Source organism: Mauremys reevesii, linkage group 10, assembly GCF_016161935.1.
Source record: "Mauremys reevesii isolate NIE-2019 linkage group 10, ASM1616193v1, whole genome shotgun sequence".
Classification (NCBI taxonomy): domain Eukaryota; kingdom Metazoa; phylum Chordata; order Testudines; family Geoemydidae; genus Mauremys; species Mauremys reevesii.
Genome location: NC_052632.1, coordinates 65842174 through 65866856, shown reverse-complemented (window position 1 = coordinate 65866856; position 24683 = coordinate 65842174). Strand labels below are relative to the sequence as shown.

Here is a 24683-nt window from a genome sequence, read left to right as displayed (position 1 = left end):
CGCGGCCGCCCGACTCCTGCCCCGGCCCCACGTCCCGGCCGCCCGGCCCGCATCCCGGCCGCCCGACTCCTGCCCGGCCCGTGTCCCGGCCGCCTGGCCACAGCCCGCGTCCCGGCCGCCCGACTCCTGCCCGGCCGCCCGTCCCGTCCCCACGTCCCCGGCCGCCCGACTCCTGCCCCGGCCGCCCGTCCCGCATCCCGGCCGCCCGGCCCGTCCCCGTCCCGGCAGCCCCTGAGTCCCGGCTGCCCGGCCGCCCGACTCCGGTAGTGCGGGTCCGGGCACTGCGGCGGCCGTGACCCCACCTACCCGGATGCCCGGCTCTGGACACTGCCTGGCCCCGTGGCTCCAGCCGCCCGGCTCCTGCTGTTTTGCCGCACGGCCAGGCTCCGGCAGCGCGGGTCCGGGCGCGGCGGCAACCCCGGCTGCCTGGCTCCAGCTCCGGCTGCGTGGCTCGGGCCGCGGCCCTCCCCGGCTCCGGCCGCCCGGCTCCCGCCACATCCTCCAGCTCCGGCCGTGTGACTCCTGCCCCGGCCCCGGCCCCGGCCCTGCGTCCCGGCCCCGCGTCCTGGGCTCCCAGCTCCAGCCGTGGCCGGACTGTAGCGCTGCCAGCCACGTCCAGGCAGCGCAGTAAGGGGGCAGGGAGGGGGTGTTGGAGAGAGGGCAGGGGAGTTTGGGGGTGGGAGGGTGGATAGGGGTTGGGATTTTGGCAGGTCATTACTGGGTATGGGCAGTTTCGCAACCGCGCGGTTCTCTCCTCGGCTTACTTCCGTGTATAAGATGACCCTCAATTTTTAGTCTAACGATTTTAGGAAAAAGTATAGTCTTATACACGGAAAAATACGGGTAAGTGGCAGACCACAACTTTATTAATTTAACCCTGGGAAGTGTGCTATACATCCCATAGTTTCACACACCAACCATTTGACTGTGTCCAGTGGGGGGTTACAAGGCTTTTACTATTTAATCAATAACTTGGGGTAGACCCTCCTTGGGTGAACCCCAAAACTCAGCTCACTTCTGAATCCTCTTGCCCTCTGTCTTGCATTCACAGCACTAAGGCATAGATAAGACCTGTAACCAGTCCCTTGGGAGTGACCCCTTTAGTATGCCAGACCCCAAGTGTCCACACAGTTCCACAAGGGAATGTCTGTGGCTCCACAACTCTGAAAAGAGGCCTTCAGGCGCCAGCAATCCTTGTCTCTCTCCATGGCTCCCTGGACCAGATCCAGCCAAACCAGAGTCCTGCAGGTGGTTTATGCTCCTTCAGGGCACAATGCTCTCAGTAAGTATTTGTGGTGACAACAGGCAGTCTTTTAAAAACAGGATAACAATTTGTTAATCACCTGGTCTACAGAATCTGAAAGTCCTTAGGTTATCATAGAGGAGCAAAGGTTAAGACAGAGTTCAGGGAGACTAAGGCCAGGGCTCCCTTGAACCAAGCTGCTGTAGAAACCATCTTTGCTTCATTTCTCTGTCTCTCCCATTGTCTTATTCCTAGGCCAGAGCCTGTGTCTCTGAGTGTTCAGCTCATAACACAGCCACCTGACACTTTTTATCTTAGTTCTTTGGACACAACTGTGTTATACTCACATGTTCAGCTGCCACTGCAGCTAGATGTTAATTTTCAGTCATTGGGATTCCATTTGTCTATGTAGAGTCATCCATTCAAATGATTCCTGCCCAGACTATCCAACAGCTATATGTCTCAAATACCTAGCTGGATCTTTCATGTCCTAGCAAGAAAATGAATTATTTCCCCCCAGTGTGTAGCAGTGCCAAGGTGGTAGGTAGAGAGTCAAAAATAGCTCATAAAAATATTACAGAAAATGGCCACATTTGTCACACCCTCCCGCTGTGGTGGTGGGGATCAAAGATAGCAAGGAGGGATCTTGGTCCATGACAGTGTCAGGTTTCCATTTCTCCAATAGACACAAAGTCAACCAGTGAAGTCCTAGGCCTCATTTACCTCTGGGAGTTGGCCCTTTTAGCATTTATCCATGCTGGACACTAGCTGCAAGTTGCAATGAGCTAAACAGCCATCATAAACTTCCTATTATTACACTTTCAAGTCCTATTCCTTTCAATGCTACTTTGCCTCCATGATACTGCAAAGAAAGTGAATAAACAAACAAACAGCAGACCTTGGCCAATGGGAAAAATTCAATCCTGACCCCAAAACAGCAATAGGTCAGATCTGCAGTATCCAAAAACTGCAAGTAAGGAGAGGAAGGACAGGGCAGCTTGAAAAGCTGAGGAGTTGTTTAAAAAGGTGGCAGAGAAGGGAACTTGAGAAGCAATCAGCCTTCCCACCCTCCCAGCCCAGCCAATGGGAAGCGGAGGATCTGAGAGGAGGAGGGGTACAGCATGCATTCTGTAGGTGTATTGACTTTGTCCCCTTCTCTATCCACTAGACAACACGGCCTCTTTTTTCTCCTCTATTCATCAACAATACAGTATGTTGTTTAGTGGTGGCAATGGAACAGAAAAGAATAAAAATTAAACCAATGCTTCATGGAGAAGTTTGCAGACTAGAATGAGATATAATTGGCACGGATCCATCAGTTTGAGAGAAAGAACACAACAAACTCCTGAATACGGGGACTACCTGTTAATGAAAATGCTTGTTTAGGCATCCTCAGACTTTTTCTACAGTGTATAGTGTTTAGCACCTGCTTGAGAAATGTCCTCTATAAATAATCAGTTTCTGTTTCAGACAGAATTTACATTGAAAATTACTTCCATCCAGCTGGATGGTCCTGCTAGAAACTTGAATCTGCAGTTGCTATTCAAATGAGCAGCCAGAGTCCCTTGAGAGGCCTCAGGGTGAAATCCCTATTATTTAATATACTCTTTTCAAGAAGAACCTTGATATTTAGCTGCTGTTGCTGGCCACACTTACTACTGTTTGTACAAAGTGAGAAGTGGAAACATTCTTCCTCCTTAGCTTGTCCTTACTCTTTAACCATTTCTGTGGCTTCCTAGTTCACTAATTACTGACCCTGATGGCTCGACATTGCTTCAAAAATGAGTATTTTGACAGCTTGCTGCAATCTTGTATACCCTGTCACCTTCGATGTTCCAGTAAGCCACCTTTTTCATGTCAGAGCTATTGTAATGAGAGTAAGTACCAATTCTGTAACATTATTTGTTTGTGTTGTGCATTTTCACATTTATACTTTGCATTGATTCTAAATATAAACCACGAAAAATGACACTAAAGTTTACAAGACCAAATATAAAATCTGTACAAGATTGAAGACCTAAACACAGTATTCTATATATCAGCTGAACTATGTTAGGAAAAGTAAATGTTTCAAGCTACCTAGCTGTCACTCACCAGAAAAAGAAATTATTCCTTAGAGATGTGAGAGCTTATAGATTAAGCCATGTATTTATTATTAATTGCTTATTGTTTTTAATGTACATAGTATGTCTCCTTTATTTTAAAAGGTACTACAGATCAAGTAAATGTATCAGATGGAATTCTTTGGATCGGTTTGGGAATAGGAGTGATTTTAACGTTCACAGTGTTCATATTAATGGTCTTGTTTAAAATGAGGCACCCAAAACAATCAAAGGAAGAACTGAAAAACACAGGTACAAAATATGATTGTCAATAAATACAATTCTTTGTCAAATATTTTCAGATTGTTGTGAATTTCTGCTATGTTATTTTAATTTATAATTTTTAATATAGCCTGCATCACCAGATTCTGATAGTTTTACTCATGTTGGAGAATACATTATTCCACAAATAGACGAACTAAAGTCAATGGGGCTAACTGTGGAAAAAAGTACTTCCCAACATGGGAAAGGATATCATATTATAGCCAATAGTAGTTAGGAGCCCGCTGGTCTTGGCTACAGAATCACATTTGTTTTTTTATTTCAATATATATTTTTAACTTGCTTATCCTATTTTGCATTGGAAAATTGCTACAAACTCTTAACAGAATTTCTTTATCAAGGTCCAGTCTTTCCTGCCATTGAAGTCAAAAGGAATTTTACCCGGCGTGAGAATAAAAATGGAAGATTAGCCTCGCAGCCTATAAAGTGTAAATTGACTTGATTCAACCCTGTAGCCTCTCAAATATATAAAGTATATTTTCCCTGAGGCAAAAAGAATTAAATTAATTTTTGACCTTTTCATATCCATAGATATTTACAGCAAAGATGCTTCTGTTAATTTATCTATATGATAGTAAATATATAATAGATTCCATACATGCCCATCCTAAATTCAGGAGCGGGGGACACGTTCAGTAGATTCTATGATTTGACTTTACTACTGAGATAGCATTACATGTGAACTAAAATATCTTTTCATATCTTCATAGAGTCTGCAGTGGAGCTGAATGTTATACTCAAGGCTGATACTGAGACCAGTGTGAATACAGATATAATTGGAGATTCCCTCCAAAGTGAAGCATCACTGATGTATTCAGTGGAGGAATGCACTTGCGGGGACTGTGGCTTGGTGAAACTCCAAACTGGCTTTGATACTTCATTCCCATTACCAGCCACAGAGGAAGGAACTACTGTTCTGGTCACCACAAAGACTTCTGAATATTGCAGCTATATTCCAGGTGCTATGATGACTCTGTGATAGGGAAATGGAAGCATTTTTTATTACATAATCAATCAGCTCATCCAGTATAGGTATACTCATAAATTTTATTATTTGCTGTCAGTAGAGAAGGATAGTACATGTGGTTTCTTTATAGCTTTTACATTTAACTTTCATTGGTATTATATTTTTTCTAATTTTAGTCTCTCTTGGGAGCTATTTACTGGAACTTATAAGCTATAAGAACCCCTATGTGGGGAAAACTTTTCTGCACTATCATTAAAGACTATATTTACTAGTCAAAAGGTTGGATGTGCACAAATGCCATCAATAAACAAGCTCAAATATATATTTAATGACTATGTCACACAAATAAATCTTGTACCAAAATGTTTTTGTAGTACTAAGAGGTGAGGGGAAAAAAAAAAAAAAGGTATGTAGCATCACTTTTGTACCACTTCAGAGATCCAGATTTTGCGACTTTGGGGCCCAATGAAAATGGGAATGCTTGCAAAGGAAGTGCTCCAATACTGGATACATTTATGGAATATGAAATTATACCCAGTTAAGATAGCAGCTGTGAGCTATACTGGAAGAGGAGATGGTACTGCAGAGCCTCTAATTGCCAATCTGGTTTCTGGTAGTAGAGGAGGGCTTTCTTTTATGGATCAAACATTTTCAAAAAATGTAAAATCTCCCTATTTTAGCATGGGCTCCATAACAATCTATTTGTACTTAGTACTAGTAAATCCCTGCTATCAACTAGCTACATGCTAAAAATTCAATCTAAAATTAGGTATGCTAGGTATCTAATAAAGTGTTCTAGTTTTCATAGCTGCTGAGCACTTGCAGTTCCCACTTAAGTCAACGAAGGCTGTTTGTGCTCAGCAATAATCACCTTTGTACTACTAGAGCACTGTCCCTCCAAGGATCTGAGTGAATGAACAATCATGAGTGAATTAAGACTCATAACACAATAATAACCCACATCTTAAAGATGGGGAAATTGAGGAACTGAAAGGAAAAAGATTAAGAAACTTGCTGAACATCATACTCTGCACCTCTGACACACAGGCCATATATTTAGGCGTCTAATTATGGATTTAGATGCATAACTCTGGCCACACAAGTCTGAAAATTTTGGCCTAGCCATACATCATGAGAATCTAAATAAGATGTACTGTAACTGTTTGTTATAACAATTGCATTAATCTTCATTTGTGCTTGGGATACAAGTCCTTGGATCTATGTGTGGATATAGCCTTTAATCAAAGAAAGTAGATTTTATTCTTATTTGCTTTGCTACCTAGTTTTTCCAATTACCTTTGTAGTTATTCTTGGTGCTGTGTATTTTGAAACAGCAACAATTTGGAATTATTTTTTGGTTAAATGATACCTGACACCTGTATTTAAAAGTTTAGAATATTTTATTTTTCACTAGTTTAACCCATCTTTTATTTATATATGGTATTTATCATTTCAAATTATTATTATGAAGATACAGCTCTTTGCTCTGAAACAATTATCTGTACATGCAAAGAATCAGTGAAGGGGAAGTTGCTTTATGAAGCACATTAGAGAAGAAATACTTCAGAAGCTTCCAAATTATCACAGGACTACATCTACTGTGGATGTTCACATTTGGATGATTATGTTTCTAAGAGTAGAATGGCTTGGAGTTCAAGTGCTCCTTCATGCTGCTGCTAGATAGGCCTGAACTGTGAGGTGTGGATGTAGGTTTCTACTTTAATTCCATCAGAAGGGGCTGGTCCCAAGTAATGAAGTTTAGATCAGGATCTGCAGCACTTCCATGTTCAGGAATGGAAAAAAGGCTCACACTTGATAATCTGCTTTGGTTTTGGTTCACCTTACAAAAAAACAAACAAAAAAACCGCATGATGCAAAGTTTGCATAAATTGCATGGCTACCCCAGTTTTCCCCAAGTTGGAGTTGCTAATGCCACAATCTGGACCTTGCCTTTTGCTTTCTGACATCACCAGCTTTTCTTTTCCTTGACTGCCTCTGATTCTTTAACCCAGGTAATTAGTTAGCAGAGAAAACTGGCCCTGAATCTCCCACTAAGTGGTTATTACTTTGCTTCCAAGCAGCCGCTGCTCTGCTGTGCATCCTTCCAAGCAGCCCCAGGCCCTCCACCGCCCCAAACTCCTCTGCGCGTGCGCCCCGGGAGCGGCCAGAGGCTGAAGGGGGCCCCTCCCCCCGCATGAGCGCGGCAGAGAAGAGCCTGCCCTCGGGCTAGCCAGAGACCCGCCCACCAGGGGCGGGGCCATCACAGGAGCCCGCCGCGAGAGCGCCCTTCCCCAGGCCCGGCTGCTCTCCGCGCTCCTGCGAGGCGGTTGGGGAGGCGCACGCGGCGGGGGGCGGGGGAGGGAATGTCGGAGCTCTCTCTCGCGCGCCCCCAGGCTCCAGAATTTACCTTCCGGGGCGGCGGGGCTTCAGTTCCGGGGCGGGTGTCCGCTCTGGGTGTCCCCGGCCCGGCTTCCCTCTGTGGAGCGGTCTCAGCGGGAGCAGGGGGGCTAGCGGCGGTACCGGGGAGGGACCGGACTCAGGGCATCATGAGCGGTGAGTGCCCGCCCGAGCCCGCGGGGATGGGGGCTCAGCCTGTGTCACAGCCTCCCGGCTGAGTCCCGGCCTCCCTGAGTCCCTGTGGTGCCGCCTGCCGGGGGTCATGGCGCGCCCCGCGCCCGCCGGTGCTAAGGGCCGGTTTAGGCTGTCGGCTCCCGCTGGGGCAGGCTGACGTGCTGGAGGGGTATCCTAGCCCCTGGGCACTAGGGAGGTGGCCCCTCCTACTCCGGAGCCCTGACTGAGGCGCATCTCCCCTCCTCCCCCCTTCATTTTTATTGTGTGAAGCTCAGTCCTCTAGCAACGTGTGAAATCCCAGACCCTGCAGCGCTGAGCCCCTGAGAGCCGCACGGACTGTAAACTCCTGTAAAGCCGACTGTTCTGCATCAGAGTTGCCTAAACTGAGCAAAGTGCAGAAAGTAAACAGAGCATAAATAACGTAATATTCTTACTTGACTTAATACACTGAGGTGTGGTTAGTAACCTGAGCGAAGAAACGTGTTTGTTGATGTGTTTTTTTTTTAAGTGACAATATGAAACCTCCATCTGCAACCCTTGAAATACACACACCGGTTCTGGACACATTATGTTTTCCCTTCTACCCTAAATTAACTGCAGAGTATTTAAGGTCAAGTGAGGCAAGATGATGTTCACTGAATCTTAAGATTGTAATGAGAGAGGAAGAATTGTACAGTTTTGCACAGGCCTCAGTTTTTCTTGAACTGGACATTTAGCTCATAAATATTGGATCTAGGGCAATACTATCCGTGAAGGGGTGGGGGGAGAATCAGCATGGAGGCTAATCTCTGAGCGGGAGGGAAGGGTGAGTATTGGTCACACAAGTTGAAGTACCAGGACTGGTGGTAACTGTTAACAATAGTTATCAAATGGGATTCTCACGTGAGTGATATTTTAAATATTATTTCAAAATGCAGATTGACATATTCTTCATTCAAATGGAGAGATAACTTAGTTATAAAAATTGACTTGAAATAAGGCCTGTCACGCTCATAAAACATAAATAGCATGCTGAGGGAAATGATCCCTGACCCTGAGCCTGTCCTTTTTTTCTGCAGCAGTGAATTTGGAATTAGATCCTGGGTTCTGTTCTAACTCTATTGCCAAAATGTTTAACCCCTATTGATGAAAGGTGCAATTTTAACATTTAAAGTATTAACTGAGGCAGCTAAACTCCATGTAGATGCATTAATTACATTGTCTATGAAAGAGAAACTATACAACAGATGAAAGTGAAAGCAAATTAGTAACATTTTCTCTCCGTTTATCTGGCATTTATATTTAGAAAAGTTATTTATCAAAATAATTTTGACTTGAAAGGAGATGAAAAAGATGATGATAGACCTGCAGGGAAAGTTATTAGTATTTTGTGAAATACAGGTAACATCAAACTTTCAAAACACAATAAATCTTTTCTCAGATGTTCAGCTTCATTTCAAGTTTTGCCACTATATACATATATACTTCAAAACTACCCTCTTAACCTATAGGGGCCTGCATCTGCTTTTTAGGTGTGGCTCCAGTCCTGCAGTGAGCTCAGCCTGGATATAGGGTTTAAGTTGTTGTTAGGTGGTAAGTCTTTGCACACTTGAGCAATGGAATTTCCTTTTACAGTTAAAAAGAACAGTTGACATCTCTATGAAAAATGTTGAAAGCTGTTTTATTAGCAGCAGTTTTGTCCATAGTTTGTTTATATACTATATTTCTTGTCACTATTTTTGTGAATTACCAAATCTTTGTTTTTAAAGCCTTCATCTGTGTTTGTTTGTTTGTTTTTTTTTTTTTTTACCAATAGAGAAACATGTATGATGCAGGTAGAATTCTCTCTAAATTGAAATGTTTTTCAGTTATCCAGGACAGGATTATGCATAAAGCACCGTTATTAAGGATGGTAGGCCAAACGTTTGACCTATCTTTATAAACTTGTAAATCTTGCCAAGATCTGTGAGTTTAACTAAACAATAAAATGAAACATAGATTAATATAACACTTTCTTCTGAAAAAAGTAGGGTTTATGGAAACATAAATTTGGGCATCACGGAACAGAGAAAGAGAAAGTATGCATCATATCCACACTTGCCTTTAAGTAGAGAATTAGGCAAACTTAAATAAAATCTATTTCAGCTATGTCTCTTTTTGAGGCTGAGACACTATCATTTATTGTCAGACACTAGCATTATACTTTTAGAGTTTATAATATAATAGAAAAATGATTAAGGACAAAGTTTTAACTGACTTGTTTAATGCATGTGAATTTTTCTATCCATCTTTTTTGTTTTAAGGCTAAGATTTTGCACTGTTCTTTATATTTAGTCTAAAATCTTAGTCTTAAAACTAAAGATGAATAGGACAATTTCGTGCATTAAACAAGTCAGTTAAAACTTTTGTCCTTAATCATTTTTCTATGATATTATGAACTCTAAAAGTATACTTGTTAGTGTGTGAGAACCAGGAATTGCTTCTGAGCACTGTTTTTTCAAATTGAAATGCAAATATGGTACGAAAGTTAAAAATTTAATTAGACTGGTAAGTTTATTAGTTTTATTAATCTGTTGCCTTAGTAACATAGACTGAGTATTTTATGGTGTGACTTTTTTCATGTCTTTTTAACAAAATGTGGAACTGTACTTATGTATGAAATACTGCCTGTTAGATATTTCCTGTACATTTATATCTACTTCACTAATAGTCATGATCTACTCTTACATGCTAGAATATTTTTTGTGGGTGAGATGACAACCCCAATTAATATAGACATAACCGTATTCAGTTGTGGGGCCACTATAGCATTTTGGACTTGCCCTGTACAGTATTGAATAGCTAAAACTGTCAGGGACCATCACACAAATAACCATCTCACTACATTTGCTGACTGTAATTACCAAACTTTGCATATTGGAGTCTGCACACTGTGGAATTTCTTACGTTATTGTGTGACAGAACCCAGTTTTATTAACAGAATGAGAGAGATTTATTCAGGTAATTGGAGGCTCTTCAATGTAAATGATTCATATCAGGGGATATAGCCTAATTTTAGATGTGGAGGTGATTTGACAAAGGGGGCTTTGGCTAAACAAGGTTCTGGTGTGTGTGTGTTTTTATATATTTGGACTGCTCAGATGCCAACCCTAAAAATAAATTATATACCCCAGATCCCCGCTAGAACGCAGGATTTTGGATCCATGTGTGGTCCCGCGTTACCATGGATTCCAATGAAGGTAATTAAATTTGGGATCCATGTGTGGTCCCGCGCTATAACTGAATTCGTGCTATAAAGATGCGCATTCTGGCAAGAGTCTGCTCTGTGTGTGTGTGCACATATATATATAATATAGAGGATTGGCATTTGAGCGGTCCAAAAATAACAGGTAAAATATTTTAAAGCACTAATTTATTAGAATAGTAACACAAAAGTGTAAGATGTTAAGGTCTCTAATAGGCTTAGCCTTAGATATTTATGCCTAATTACAAAAAACAAGTTTCAATTCAGAAGAATATGAAACACAATGAAATGAATCTCTAAAAAAATGAAAGAAATAATTACTCTTATTACCGTTTTTAGCAATGGGTTAGCATTTAAATGTGAACGTTATTCAAGACTGAACAGTTACAATAAAAAAGTAAAATAAAATTAAACAGAAATAAAACACATAGCAACTCTGGGAGTCCTTTTTAAAGGCACTTATGCTTGATAGGCCAATTCTTCAATCATCTTAATGGCTTGTGCATGTTTTCTCTGTGTTGAGGGAGGAGACTTAATGACTGAATGCTCCTCTTTCTCCCCCACTCTTTTCTGAGTTAATTTCTGTAAATTTGTCTAGTCAGTTTAGATTTAAGCTCTTTGAGGCAGGGATCATGTCTTTTAACTTGTTTAATGTGTTTTGTAAACTGCCATGTACACAGGTATACAAATAAAGATACAGAAATACTAAAATATATTGTTTGTTCTAGAGATTCCAATCGATCAAGATGTTCAGCTTTCAATTAGTTCACCTCTTTCCAAACAGTTGGTATTAGCATATGTTAAAGTGAGTGATCAATACATTTAAGTATGCTTGCTAACAGATGGCACCATGATGTAGCCTACCTTTTTGATTGTCATCTACATCAGGGCATTCTTGCTGGAATATCTGACAGTATTTGACCCTTGTCAAATAATAGGTGGTCAGTTGTCTGGCTTGGCAAGCCTAATTTTTTTTACCCTTACAAGACACTGTAGGTGAAATGATACAACAAATTTACTATGCTTCTAATGTACATCATCATTCATTCATCATTCATGCCCGTCACCCCAACCGGGGTATGGGCCGCCAACCACAGATCTCCATAGTCTTCTATCCTGGGCCATTCGCTCTAGCTGGTTCCAGGTATAGCCCATTTTTTTGCTATCAACCTGAAGGTCGCGTCGCCAGGTATTTCTTGGGCGGCCTCTTTTCCACTTGCCTTGGGGGTTCCACTGCAGTGCCTGTCTGGTGATGTTGGTTGGCTGCTTGCGTAGTGTATGTCCTATCCAGCCCCACCTTCTCCTTCTAATTTCTTCCTCTGCTGGGAGTTGATGGGTCCTCTCCAAGAGGTGGATGTTACTGATGGTGTCTGGCCAGCGGATCTGGAGAATCCTTCTGAGGCAGCTATTAATGAAGGTCTGGATCTTCCTGGTGGTTGTTTTGGTTGTCCTCCAGGTTTCAGCTCCATACAGTAAGACTGATTTCACGTTGGAGTACACTTAGCCTTAATGCCAACAAAGTCTTTTACTTGTCATTTATTCAAGATAATTTTATCTGCTTGGGTAGTGCAGCAAAGAAGTGCATCTGCCTTTAACTTTCTGAAACTGACTCAAATCCTGACTTGCGTTACAAGAAAATAGGAACCTGAAGAGTCTCATTAAGCTCTATTTGTGCACCACAGCCTTCACTGTGATTGTCTTTGCATAAGAGAGGATGAGGACTCAAATAGTATCAGTATGGTATGACAAGAATTAGGTGTATTGACAGAGCTAGGTACTAAAGCTTTCTGTAGCTAATTTAAGGCAGCACCATTGAGACTAAATTCAAATACAATTTTTAAAAGCTGATCTTTGTTCGTATCTGAATTTAAGCTTATTTGCTGCATATGTAGTGATTGGGTGTATTAGGATGAATTAAAGGGACACAATCAGTTTAAAAATCATGCTTCTGTCTGAGTTATTCTAACTGTAGTTGCTACAAATAGTCCTTAAGATGACTGTAACTTAGAAGGATTAGATTAAAACTTTTTCCCCCACTTGCATAATCAGTCAGTTTCTACTCGTGTGTGTTTGGATCTTTCTCATACAATACAGAGAGAAAAAACATTTTAAAAATAGAAAAGTGTGTCTGTAAAACCACCAAAAATGTGAGGTGACTCAGAGGCAGGTGCAGTACCTGAAACTAATTTTAGCTCATTTTTTGAAACTGATTACTTTTAAATGGAAGGAGTCTCTTCATGCGTTTCTTAGTTTTTGCTTCTTCAGACTCATATTTTCATTGTCATTTTTAGACTTCTGCATGGACTTCCTTTTTTTTACATAATAAACTAAATATAACTTTTTATCCCCTCAGCATGACATTTAATGTAAAAAAAACCCAGTAATATATATGGTGCTGCAAATTTACTGCTATTTGAATTTGCATGGAGTAGTTCAGCCAGCCAGCTTTCGGACTGGGCATCACAATAACTTTAGCTGTGTGTAAATTGTGAAATGGAATGCAGTAGATCCCTCTTAATTGGTACCCCCTTGTGACTGGGTGCCTGAATGGGCCACACTGAGGATGCATACTGCAAGGAATAGGCCAGACAGTCCCCCAGACTGGTGGTTTATTCTTTATTAGATTCACCATGCCCGTAACAAAACAACTTCTGTAATACCACACTGGTTACCAAGAAGCCAAATACAGTCCCCTTTAAGAGCTTTTGACCTCTAGATAGCCAAGTGTAATATAGTGAGTGGTTACTGAAAACCAGATTTACCATATTTTAGGTCCACCATTCCCAAAGGACCAGACACTAATCCCCAGGTCAACCTGAGTTTTAGATCTTACCCAATAATCATACAGATGCCAAACCTTTAGTAACTAAACCTAAAGGTTTTAATGACAAAAGGAAAAAGAAGAGAGTTTCAGTATTTAGGAGGTCAGTATACAGAGAGATATGTGAAAAGTCCTGAGGTCAGTTTCATAGCAGAGACTGTGAGGCTGATGATTTGTAAAAAAGTCTTTATGGAATCAGTTACAAAAGTTATAGTCCAAGAGTTAGTCCAGGTGTAGCGTTTGTTCAAATTCTTCCATTAGAATTCCAGAGTAAACCTGGAGACCTCAATCTTGTAACTTAGATCTTGCCTGTCAAAATTTAAGCAGACCTGAGATAAAAAGGATCAGGTCTGAGGCTTTTTTTTTAGTCTTCTGGCAAGCTGATAAGCCTCTTGATAACAATTGCCACAGCAAGACCTTTCCTGGATGAAGAATAGGCAGTGTATATTGTTGCTTTGAAGCTGATCTTTTATTTCCTATGCATACACAGGAAAACTGGCTGCATTCATTCATATAAGGCAATTAGCCTTTCAAACTATCAAGGCAGTTCATAATAGTATAGATAATTGAGCTGAAGACAAGGTAAATAATATTAGGGTGCTACACAATAATACCACAGAACTAACTGATGCCTCCCAGGAATCTTTGAAAAATATTCTGGACCTCTTTATGTCCTCAGATGCAGGTGAAACTCCATTAGAAGGAAGTAGTAATTATGCATGCATAACTTATATGCATGTTGTTTTCAAAGTCAGCTATTCATTCCTGTTGTTGACTCCTCGCTTGGAGTCTTAATCCACCTCTCATCAACTGTTCTCCACAGCAGCCAACCGTGATGCTATGAATGGAAAATTAGGACTTCAAGTGAGATAATCAGGAACTGATATACTAAAAACAACAAAGATACTGTTATGCAAATAGCCCTAGTATCCTTTTTTAAACAAAGAAAAATTTAATATAGGTAAAATTGGCATTCAGTCGTGTTTTTTTAAGACTTATCAAGGGGTATCATTAGGACTTTAAAGCAGGGGTCTCAAACTCCCGGCCTGCGGGCCATCTGCAGCCCACGAGCCTCCCCAATGTGGCCTGTGGGGCTTCAGCAGTTTTGGGGCTGGGTCTTTCCCTTGGCCCCACCTGCCGCCCCCAGGGGCCCCGGCACCGCAGTGCAGCTGAGCAGCGTCTGCCTGCTCGCTCCAGTGGCTGCCGGCACCTCCATGTGGCCCAGGGGTGGGGCGGGACAGGGCTGTGCCTCCGCGTCCTGTCCCTGCCCTGAGCGCCCCTGTGGCCGATGGAAAGCTGCGGGGTGGTGCCTGTGGGCATCAGCGTGCGGAGGCCCCCGGCCCGCCCTGCCTTGGAGTCCCAGGTAAGCACCACACCCCGTGACCCCCTCCCATAGCGTGTACCCCCTTCCCCATCCCACACCCCTCTCTTGCCCCCAAACTCCCTTCCAGAGCCTGCACCCCCTCTCCACACCCTCGAGCCCCCAAACTCCCTCCCAGACCCTGCACCCCTCCCCCTTCCCACACACCCCCTCCCGCCCCCAAACTCCCTCCCAGAGCCTACACCTCGTCTCCACACCCCCACCCAAACTCCCACCCGGAGCCCAGCCTCTCACCCCTTCTGCACCCAAACTCCCTCCCAGAGCCTGCACCCCAGACCTCTTCCCCCACCCAAGCTCCCTCGCAGAGCCTTAGGCAGGTGGGGGGCTGAGTTTTTGGGGGGAGGGTTCTGGGCGGCATGAGTGACATTGGCCCGCTGGGAGGATTTGAGGACTGGCACTGGCCCTAGGGTAAATTTGAGTTTGAGACCCTTGCTTTAAAGGATCATAACAGTTAACTGAGGCTTGTAATACTATTTTGTGTTTATATATTAAGGGATTGGCAACCTTTGGCACACAGCCCACCAGGGTAAGCACCCTGGCAGGCTGGGCCGGTTTGTTACCTGCTGTGTCCACAGGTTTGGCCTATCGCGGCTTCCACTGGCCGCGGTTTGCCGTCCCAGGCCAATGGGGGTTGTGGGAAGCGGTACCCAGCACATCCCTCGGCCCATGCTGCTTACCGCAGAACCCGTTGGACTGGAGCGGAAAACTGCGGCCAGTGGGAGCTGCGATAGGCTGAACCTGCGGATGCAGCAGGTAAACAAACCTGCCCGGCCCGCCAGGGTGCCAAAGGTTGCCGATCCCTGATATATTACATTTAATATGTTGTTTCAAAGAGAATCGGTAAAATATATAGTTCTAAAAACATTACTAGCTACTAATCTTATAAAAGATGAAAAATGTTTATTTTTTTGCGCTTTACTCTGCTTGGATAATGAAACTAGACTGATGAGTCTTACTTTGTGAATCTTTTGTACTCTGAGTTGCTGATGTTACTAAAGAGTTACGTTTTAAAAATTATTGGGGGATTTTTTAAATTTAGCTTTTTGTGAACCCCTTTTTCTTGCAAAATATACGTGTCAAACACAACAATATCATAGTTTTTCTGACAAATGTGAAACAGGATTTTTTTTTAAGTTGTGCTGATCAAACTGCTGAAAACTATCCATGGTTTTATAACATTGTTCTTGCTAGAAACTCCTCATCTAAACTACTCAAGAAAATTATTAGCAACAGCCATGGTTTAGACTAGTACAGTTTCAACTGTAGTGTGGACTCAGCTTTAATTTCACATCCATACATGGTTGTATGCCGACTTGCTGGTATCACACCATTCAGTTTTTTAGTAGAGTCTGCACTACAGTTGGTTTGTCGCAATTGATTGGACAACCAGAGATGAGATCAGAAAAGCCATCACCATGATGAAGAACAGGAAGGCGGCTGGACCTGACAATATTCCAGCAGAGGCCCTGAAAGTAGATCTGGATGCTTCAGTGAAAATGCTGTACCCCCTTTTTGAGAAGATATGGGAAGAAGAAGCTATTCCGGCAGACTGGAAAGAGGGATACATCATCAAAATCCCTAAGAAAGGAGACCTTAGCAACTGTGCCAACTACAGAGGAATCAAACTTCTGTCGGTGCCTGGGAAGGTCTTCAATCGAGTCCTCTTAGAGAGAATGAAGGATGTAGTCGATCCACAGCTACGAGATGAGCAGGCAGGCTTCCGGCAGAATAGATCATGCACGGACCAGATAGCAACGCTCCGCATCATAGTCGAGCAGTCTATGGAGTGGAACTCCTCGTTGTATATCAACTTTGTTGACTATGAGAAAGCGTTCGATAGCGTGGATCGAGAGACCCTCTGGAAGCTCCTTCGGCATTATGGCATCCCAGCAAAGGTGGTCAACTTGATTAAGAACTCATATGATGGCATACACTGTAGAGTGATCCATGGAGGGCAGCTCACAAACAGCTTTCAGGTACGAACTGGAGTCAGACAAGGATGTTTGTTGTCACCATTTCTCTTTCTCCTCGTCATTGATTGGATTATGAAGACATCCACTTACGAGTGTAGGAACAGAATTCAGTGGACGTTGTGGACCCAGCTTGATGACCTGGACTTTGCCGACGACCTTGCACTCCTTTCACACAGCAAACAGCAGATGCAAGAGAAGATCAATGTAGTGGCAGCCACGTCATCACAGGTCGGCCTCAACATCCACAAGGACAAGACCAAGATCCTCAAGATTAACTCCATCAGCAATGACCCAGTCACACTGAATGGAAGCCCCCTGGAAGAAGTGCAGTCCTTCACCTACCTCGGCAGCATCATCGACCAGCAGGGTGGCACAGACGCAGACATCAAAGCAAGGATTGGTAAGGCAAGAGCAGCCTTCCTACAGCTCAAGAACATCTTGAGCTCCAGAGAGCTATCTTTGGCAATAAAGATTCGACTGTTCAATTCCAACATGAAACCAGTCCTACTGTATGGAGCTGAAACCTGGAGGACAACTAAAATAACCACTAGGAAGATCCAGACCTTCATTAATAGCTGCCTTAGAAGGATACTTCAGATCCGCTGGCCAGACACCATCAGTAACATCCACCTCTTGGAGAGGACTCGTCAACCTCCAGCAGAGGAAGAAATTAGAAGAAGAAGGTGGGGCTGGATAGGACACACACTGTGCAAGCAGCCAACCAATATCACCAGACAGGCATTGCGGTGGAACCCCCAAGGCAAGCGGAAAAGAGGCCGTCCAAGAAACACCTGGCGACGCGACCTTCAGGCTGATTGCACAAAAATGGGCTATACCTGGAACCAGTTAGAGCAAATGGCCCAGGACAGAGGACTCTGAAGATCTGTTGTTGGCGGCCCATACCCTGACTGGGGTGACGGGCATGAATGAATGCACTACAGCGATAAGCTTAATCTGGTATGTTCTACATATTTATGAATTTTTGTTTTGCCCAGCAATTTGGTATCTAGGTGATCAAAGTTTTTATGTTAATGGCTATAATGGTGGCAGAGTGGTGTGGATTTGAAAACTAACACATGCGTTGTACCCTGAAGACAACCTTCCTGCACATAACTAATATTATAAAACTTGTTTTCATTTGAATGAAAGCTGCTAACCTGTTGAAATTCCTACAAACTCTCATTCTGAAATAGCCTGAGACTGCTGACTTTAAGATAAGCATCTCGTTGTATTTTCCTAGTTACCTGGAAAGAAATAGGAGTGTTGAAGGAATGAGTCTGAGGCAACATGGGGCATGCATATGTTTAATTGGTGGTTTTGTTTATGGCTGGATTTTACTAAGAGTGTACTCTCACTGGCATGTTTTTCTTGTACAGTTTTATAAGTGATTTTGATTAGTTGTGGCACATTTAGACCTACAGATTACTTACTCCCTAAAAATATAAATAAAACCATAGTACAATATGACTTAATTCAGAAAAGATGGAATCTCTGGTAAAAATTCTCAGGACTGGAATAATAATGATTATACAAGTCACAGCTGATGTGCATTGGCATAACTGTCTGATGAAGCTTGCACAGTGTACTAATTTAGCTGTACTAAATTTGACTCTAGCCAGAGCTACTAGTATCCCATTCATGTGCACAGAGTTCTTTAAAAAAAAAAATCTCATAATGATTGCACAACTTGATTCAGAGTTCAAAATCTAAAGTTAACCCTCTGTAAATTAATAATGGAAAATAGCAGTGGTTTCCAAATGAAGCACCACTAAGCTCTTATGTAATTAGATAATAGTAATTTAGGTAATAAAATATACTTGTTTTCTTTAACTGTTGATTCACATATGGTACAGGCATCCTGTGTTTTCTTGAGTCCAACTTTTGTCTTGTTTTAGAAATTCCTCTGCAGGAGAGGAGCAGCTTCCATAGAATGAATTGTGGTCAATTCTAATCTCTTCTCCTGCTTGGGTAAATTGGAGATGCTTTGTGCAGGAATAGTACACATATGAAATAGGTGCTCCAGGGTGATGGGTTGCAAGAAGAAGAGAGAAATGTTTCCCACCCCTTAAACCTTCTCCAGTTCTTCAATGTTGTTTGGGCAGTAGGTTTTGCTAGGTGATAGGGAAATGTCTGAGTTTTATATGAAGCTGAATGTTCTATGGGAGCAGGAGGAGGAGGAAGAACAACAACAAGAAGAAAAGTGGGGGCTCAGAATGGTCTAACAGAAGGCCTAGAGTGATAAGGTGGTGAGGTAATATCTTTTGGACCAACTTCTGTTGGTCAGAGAGATGAGCTTTTGAGCTTACACAGAACCCTTCTTCAGGTCTGTGTAAGCTTAAAAGCTTCCTTCTCTCCTCAACAGAAGTTGGTCCAGTAAAAGATATTACCTCACCCACCTTGTCTCTCTAATATTCTGGAACCAGTACAGCTACAACAACACTGCATATAACTCAGTGACTTAGCCTAATTAAACAGCAAGCTTGCAGCCAGACATGTTTATAAAAGGTGTTCATCCAAGCAAGGTGTGAAAGCTGACACTGCATATTGAAATGATTTAGATTAAAAAGTTAAATGTTGTGGCCTGTGCATTAATGTGTATGTGTAGTGGCTTGCTTACTACCGGTAATTAACTTTATGTGATTGTCATTTAACACAGAGAAGACTATGTTAATACTGTTCTGAATATTTTAAGAACTCTAGGGTAATTTTTGTTGATTCCACAAAAAGAATAACTTATTAAAATCAGATGCATTGTTTCTGCATATTAAATAAAGGGTATCTAAAAAACAAAACAAAGGTCTGATCCTGCATCCTCTTACTCATAGAAGTACTTCCTTAACCTCCGTGGGATGACTAGTGCATGTGAGGAAAGTTTTCCAGAATTGGGACTAATATAGTTTTGTTAAAATAATAGAGCTGTGTTGAATTTTAGGATCACAGAACAATGACACCAAAAGACAGTTTCTTCTAGAGCGGCTACTGGATGCAGTGAAACAGGTAAGAAATCAAAACAGTAAATGCACGTTTGCCCCAATTCAAAAAATCTTTCGGCAGTGTATAAATGCTGAGTTGACGTTCCTGTCAAGAGCTGCTATTATTCTTCCCTCCCCTCTTCCATAGGGGGAAACTTGCACTTCTTAAGAAGTTCTCTCAGGCCTTGACTTCACTAGGAAAAAAGGGGTGTTACCTAATGTATTAAAATCCCAGAACAGACAAGGCAAGTTATAGTTGTAACACATGTTTACTACTTGAGGTAAACCCTAGCAGAGAGCCTGGGATTTACCTTGACCACTTAAGATGCTGTTAAAACTACAAATTACCTTGTCTACATTAGGATTTTAACATCATTTTACCTACAGAGTTAAAAAATGCACTCTCCTGGCCCCATATAGACATGGCATTTTGTTCACTCAAAAGTTATAAACCCAGAACTTGATATATTTTTAAGGCTAGAAGGGACTATTATGATCAACTTATATAGGAGGGTTGTGGGTAGAATGTGAAGGGAAGTTTGGTGTTCTGTATGGGGTTCTGCTTCTGTGATCTATGTCTGTGCATAGTAGTCCAGTGGAGAATTCTGCCCTAATTGTGTAACTGAATGTCAAAACTCTCGAGACCATGTTACAAGAAAATACACACAAATAAGATAAATAATTAATAGCTTAACTCAGAAATTTTTTTGAGCAATCTCTGACAACTTTAAAAAATGTGTGGAAGTTTTCGAAAGTTTAGAATAAAAAAGTTCTGAGTTGGTTATATTAATAAAATAATCTAGGAAAATGCAATGCTTTTGATATCTGGGTTGCCAAATATGACAGATTTTCAGTTAGCAGCTAAAAGATAGAAAGGTTTGATAATGCACTGTGTGCTGGTAGTGGAGATAGCGGTAAACAATTTATATTAGTAACTTATTTACTTTGAATTCAGATACATGTTGATTTTTTTTTGCTATTTTCAAATGTTGCTTGCCTCTCTTATCCCATAAGGTTAAATAGAGAAAATGCAGGTATGATACACTTCTTTTCTTTCCCATCCCAAGTGCAAAATTATTATTATTTGTGAGTTTTGGTGCAATCCTGGATACAGTACAGGGTATAGTGTTTGCTTCTGTGACTACTCACTGAAGTTCATACTGCTTCTGGAAGCAATAAGTGTGTGCAGATTTAAGCCTGAATTAGTAATTGGATTTAGAAATAGAGAACATCATCATCTTGATGGAATCGGTTTTGGATTCTTGATCCTCCAGACAAGTTAACAGAGAAGTTACTTGACTTATTAGAAGTATTTTAAAAATAACTTTTAAAGTCTTTATTTTCAGAATGTTTCTTTGCTGAAAAACAGAACTTTATATTTAATTTCCCCAACTTTTAATTGGTGTCCTTATAACTAAAAGGAAGCTGTACAAGGACAAATATATGTGGCAATATAAATCAATGATATGTATGGTCGATATTGGCTGGTCTGGTATAATGCTTCAGAAGCAGCAGTAATTTAGTAGTGCATATAGACTCTGCTGCTGTGCTGTTTGAATCTATTTGCTCTGTGGAGGTTTTGTCAGGGAGCATAATGCTAAAATGTGATTAAGTATTCTTTCTGACAGCAGGACGGGTTTGTAACTGCCCTGCTCTACAGCCCTGCCTTGCTTCTAGGCTTTTATGTTGCTTGAAATATAACTTACATGCTGAGTCAGTGAACATCTTTTTTTGTTTGTTTTTAAAATTAAAATTAGAGCATTAAAGAATTTTCAGTTTCTTAATACTCGTGTTATTTAAACTTATTTATTACAGTGTCAAATCCGGTTTGGAGGAAGAAAAGAAATTGCTTCAGATTCTGATAGCAGGTAAAAAGCTTTAGGGAGCATGTTAAAATTTATATATCATTACTACTTAGCTGATATAGTAAAAACATATTTGGTCCAGTAGAGTATTTGACCCACTTAAAAACATGCTTGAGAAACTCTTGGTTGCCTTCCTCATATTGGTGCAAATGAATCATATTCCAGACAAAAGGGCTATACAGGTGTTTGCAGGATTAAGGCAACATGATGAATTCTGAAGTCTGGATATAAGTAAAGAAGAACTTTATTTTTTACCTCAATACTTCTGTTTTTAAAATGACTGTATATCTTGTATTTATATAGATGTCTTAAATCTAGCCCTGTTCTGTTATGGGTTTCATATTTTAACCAATTAAAAATGAACATATGAAAACCCAAGGTTTTTTTTCTTACTCCTGATGTTCTTTAGCTGCAAAAACATTTTCTCCCTATTCCTCTCCCCCTGCTACAAACTGACTCTTTTCAATGGTAGAAATGCCAATTGAAAATCGTTATTTAGTTTCTGTTATCATTTAGGTTCCAGTTGGTCAATTAGGTTATGGCACTGAATAACAGGTTGATAGTGTAACTAATTACTAGGGCTGATGTCTTTTTAATGAAGCCAGCAGAGACCAGTTGAAAGATTCTAATAGTCTACCAGAATATACATTAAACTCCACTGCTGCCTGTCCTAAATTCTTAAACCAACTCCCATTTCAGTTCTGTAAACTAACCTTGAACTTAATTCAGCTGTTTTTGGAAAAAAGTACCTGACTAGGGGTGGAAATGGCAGCTACTTTTTCCTTATGCGCTCAGCTGCCTTTTCAAGTGTAGTTTGTCATCCATTGATCAGCTTCTTACAAACTACACTGAATACCTAGATTTTTTTTCCCCATAGAAAGTGAATTAAAATGGCAATTGTGAATTGTGAATTCTTATTTTTATTGTGTATATTATACCTCTCCCTCACCCTTTATATGTTGCTTGTCTTACTGTGTAAGCTCCTGGAGGCAGGGACTGTCTTCCTGAGTGTGAACTGTAATGTTCAAATAGAAGTAGGGATCTCCAGGTTCAAAGCAAAAGCTTCCAACCCAACCTACTACTTTTTGGAACATTACTCTATTTCTGAAACACTTTGTCAAGAATTAGAGGTTTGGATATCCCCTTTAGGATTGATATGTTGACAGGCATGGACATTTGGAATTTAAAAAGCCTAATGCTAAGCCAAAAAATGACGTGGTTTACTCACAAATAGTCTCTTGAATCAGGCAGAACGCTCATCTTGCTCAGTCGTGCTATTTGGGCTGTAGTTAGGCAGTTTAAGTCTTAATTAAATAGGAAGTGAAAATTTTACATGTAGAGATTTCTGACCACATATTTTTCCAGTGTGATTTGGAGCTATGCTCAGTGGTTGAGAATATTTTTTGAGGAGAGAATAAGTCACACTTAAGGCTTGTCTACTGTACAAAATTAGGTTGACTGAAGTTAGGTTGAACCTACAGCCAGCCACTGGAGCAATTACATTTACTGTTGGTGCCCACACTGCCCTCTTTCCGACACTGGTGCACATTCTCATCAGATGCGCTTGCACCAACTGAAGTGGAGCATTGACAGTTGGAGTGTGGGGCTCTCAGCTGGAGCCCCCATGCCACAGGGCTGACAGCCTGAGATGTGAGTCCAGTGCAGGGCTCAGTTTCACAGTAGGGAGCCTACTCGCAGTGAAACACACATTCTTGTCAGTTTCATGGCTGCTATTATTTCAAATTTTATCTCTGGCTCTGGCTGTCAGCCCGGGGATTGGGTGGTGGGAGGGTTCCAATTGTGAGCTTGGTGCCTGGCTGACAGCCAACAGGCAATGTAAGTAATGCAGGGTCTACACGGACACTGCGTGAGTCTAACTACATCAAACTAAGTTCTACATCTTTTGCGGTGGTGAGTTATTAAGTTGATGAAGTGAGTGACTTACATCGGTGGGAGCACAATTGTAATGTAGACACTGATAAGAGTTAGGTTGACATAAGCTGCCTTATGTCAACCTAACTCTGTAGCATAGCCCAGGCCTTATGTGGGTTGCAAATTTTACGAGATTTACTAATTTCAGTAATGTTCTTTCAGCCTTTTTTATAGCTAGATTTTTTAATAGTTCACAGTTCTCCAGTGTCCAGTAAACAAAGGGCCATTTGGTTGTTGGTTTGTTCTATATAGACTCTCTTATATTGCACGCATCATTGTGATAATATATGTTACCTACACACAAAATACACGTGATTGAAACATTTTTAGTTTCCAGTGGCAATTATTTTTCATATAGTTTTGCTTTTTCTATAGATTACTATATAGAATTTATTACTGCAGCATGAAAAATGTTTCCATTTCATTTTGGGAGACATAATTCAGTTTCTCATAGTAATATTCAGTATTATTCAGTTTTCTTGCTTCATGCATCTGCTTTTAATCATTTGATTGACATATCTCCCCTATCAGAGGAACTAGAATCTCTGTTACCTGTTGCTTTTTAGAACTGCAAGAATCAAGTGGATTCTTTTGTTCAAACTTTGAAATTCCTATTAATTGCAGTTATCTTTACCAAAACACTCAATTATTCACATTTGTTCATAAAATTCCATCTTGTTTATCTTTTCCATAATGTGTTATTTTATTAGTATTGCAAAAGAAGTTTTCATAGTATTTCTCACCAAAGTTATGAAAAAGCCTGTCATGGTTACAGGGCTTGCCCAGACAGAGGACAGAGGCTCAAAAAAGAGGCAACATCTGGGAAAACCCAGACGTAAACTGACCCTACTGTCACCAATGATATATGATGATCAGACTGCCTCCTTAAAACCAAAGTATTATTTATGTAATAGTAGGAACAAAGCTTGAGAAGAAAACACAGATTTTAACACTGTCTACACGCATGTCTGTCTCATGTAAAAACTTACTGTGTTCTGATGATAATTAGGCAGGTTTAACTTCTTCAGAAATCCCTATCTGTGGTCTCCTGTGTTTGTCTGGTTCCCTCAAATAATTACCGCCCCCTTTTTGAGGGAGTGTTCCTTTTTAAACTTGTCAGAGTTCTCTTGATCTCCTGTGTTTGTGGGCTCTTTCCTGTCTTGGTCCAACCCAGTTTATAGATTAGATGGAGAGGAAGCAAAATTCATGAAAGATAATAGTCCTGATATTGTCCCTTAACACCTCTCAAATGTTTGCGTTGAGATTATTTTTCCTTGCCTAGCTGCCTGCAGTGCATTCTTCAGTATGCATAGTTTGGCAAAACAAAGTGTGAGAGCACTATACAGGAAAA

At 41.3% G+C, this 24683-nt stretch overlaps 2 protein-coding genes and 1 long non-coding RNA gene across 33 annotated transcripts in view; 2 read left to right on the top strand and 1 right to left on the bottom strand.

The window, feature by feature from the left end:
• The window catches only part of TNFRSF17 (TNF receptor superfamily member 17), a 43617-nt gene extending 38639 nt beyond the window's left edge, over positions 1-4978 (top strand). For all 3 annotated transcript variants that reach the window (XM_039492915.1, XM_039492913.1, XM_039492914.1), the window contains 3 exons: positions 2983-3120; positions 3451-3597; positions 4338-4978. In XM_039492915.1, coding sequence (XP_039348849.1) covers positions 3003-3120; positions 3451-3597; positions 4338-4606 — 534 coding nt within the window. In that variant the 5' untranslated portion in view covers positions 2983-3002 and the 3' untranslated portion in view covers positions 4607-4978. The remainder of the gene's footprint in view (positions 1-2982; positions 3121-3450; positions 3598-4337) is intronic.
• Positions 4979-5975: 997 nt separating this feature from the next.
• Positions 5976-6930, bottom strand: LOC120373877. The gene is made up of 2 exons (XR_005585781.1): positions 6661-6930; positions 5976-6434 (listed from the first exon to the last, which is right to left on the bottom strand). It is a non-coding gene; the product is annotated as an uncharacterized LOC120373877 (long non-coding RNA).
• An 85-nt stretch (positions 6931-7015) lies between these two features.
• Positions 7016-24683, top strand: part of SNX29 (sorting nexin 29) — a 484058-nt gene continuing 466390 nt past the window's right edge. For all 29 annotated transcript variants that reach the window (XR_005585770.1, XR_005585771.1, XR_005585769.1 and 26 more), the window contains exons 1-3: positions 7016-7147; positions 19496-19560; positions 21351-21403. Coding sequence is in view for 18 of the 29 variants with exons in the window: in XM_039492890.1 (XP_039348824.1) it covers positions 7141-7147; positions 19496-19560; positions 21351-21403 (125 nt within the window). In the remaining 11 variants the exon portion in view is untranslated. The remainder of the gene's footprint in view (positions 7148-19495; positions 19561-21350; positions 21404-24683) is intronic.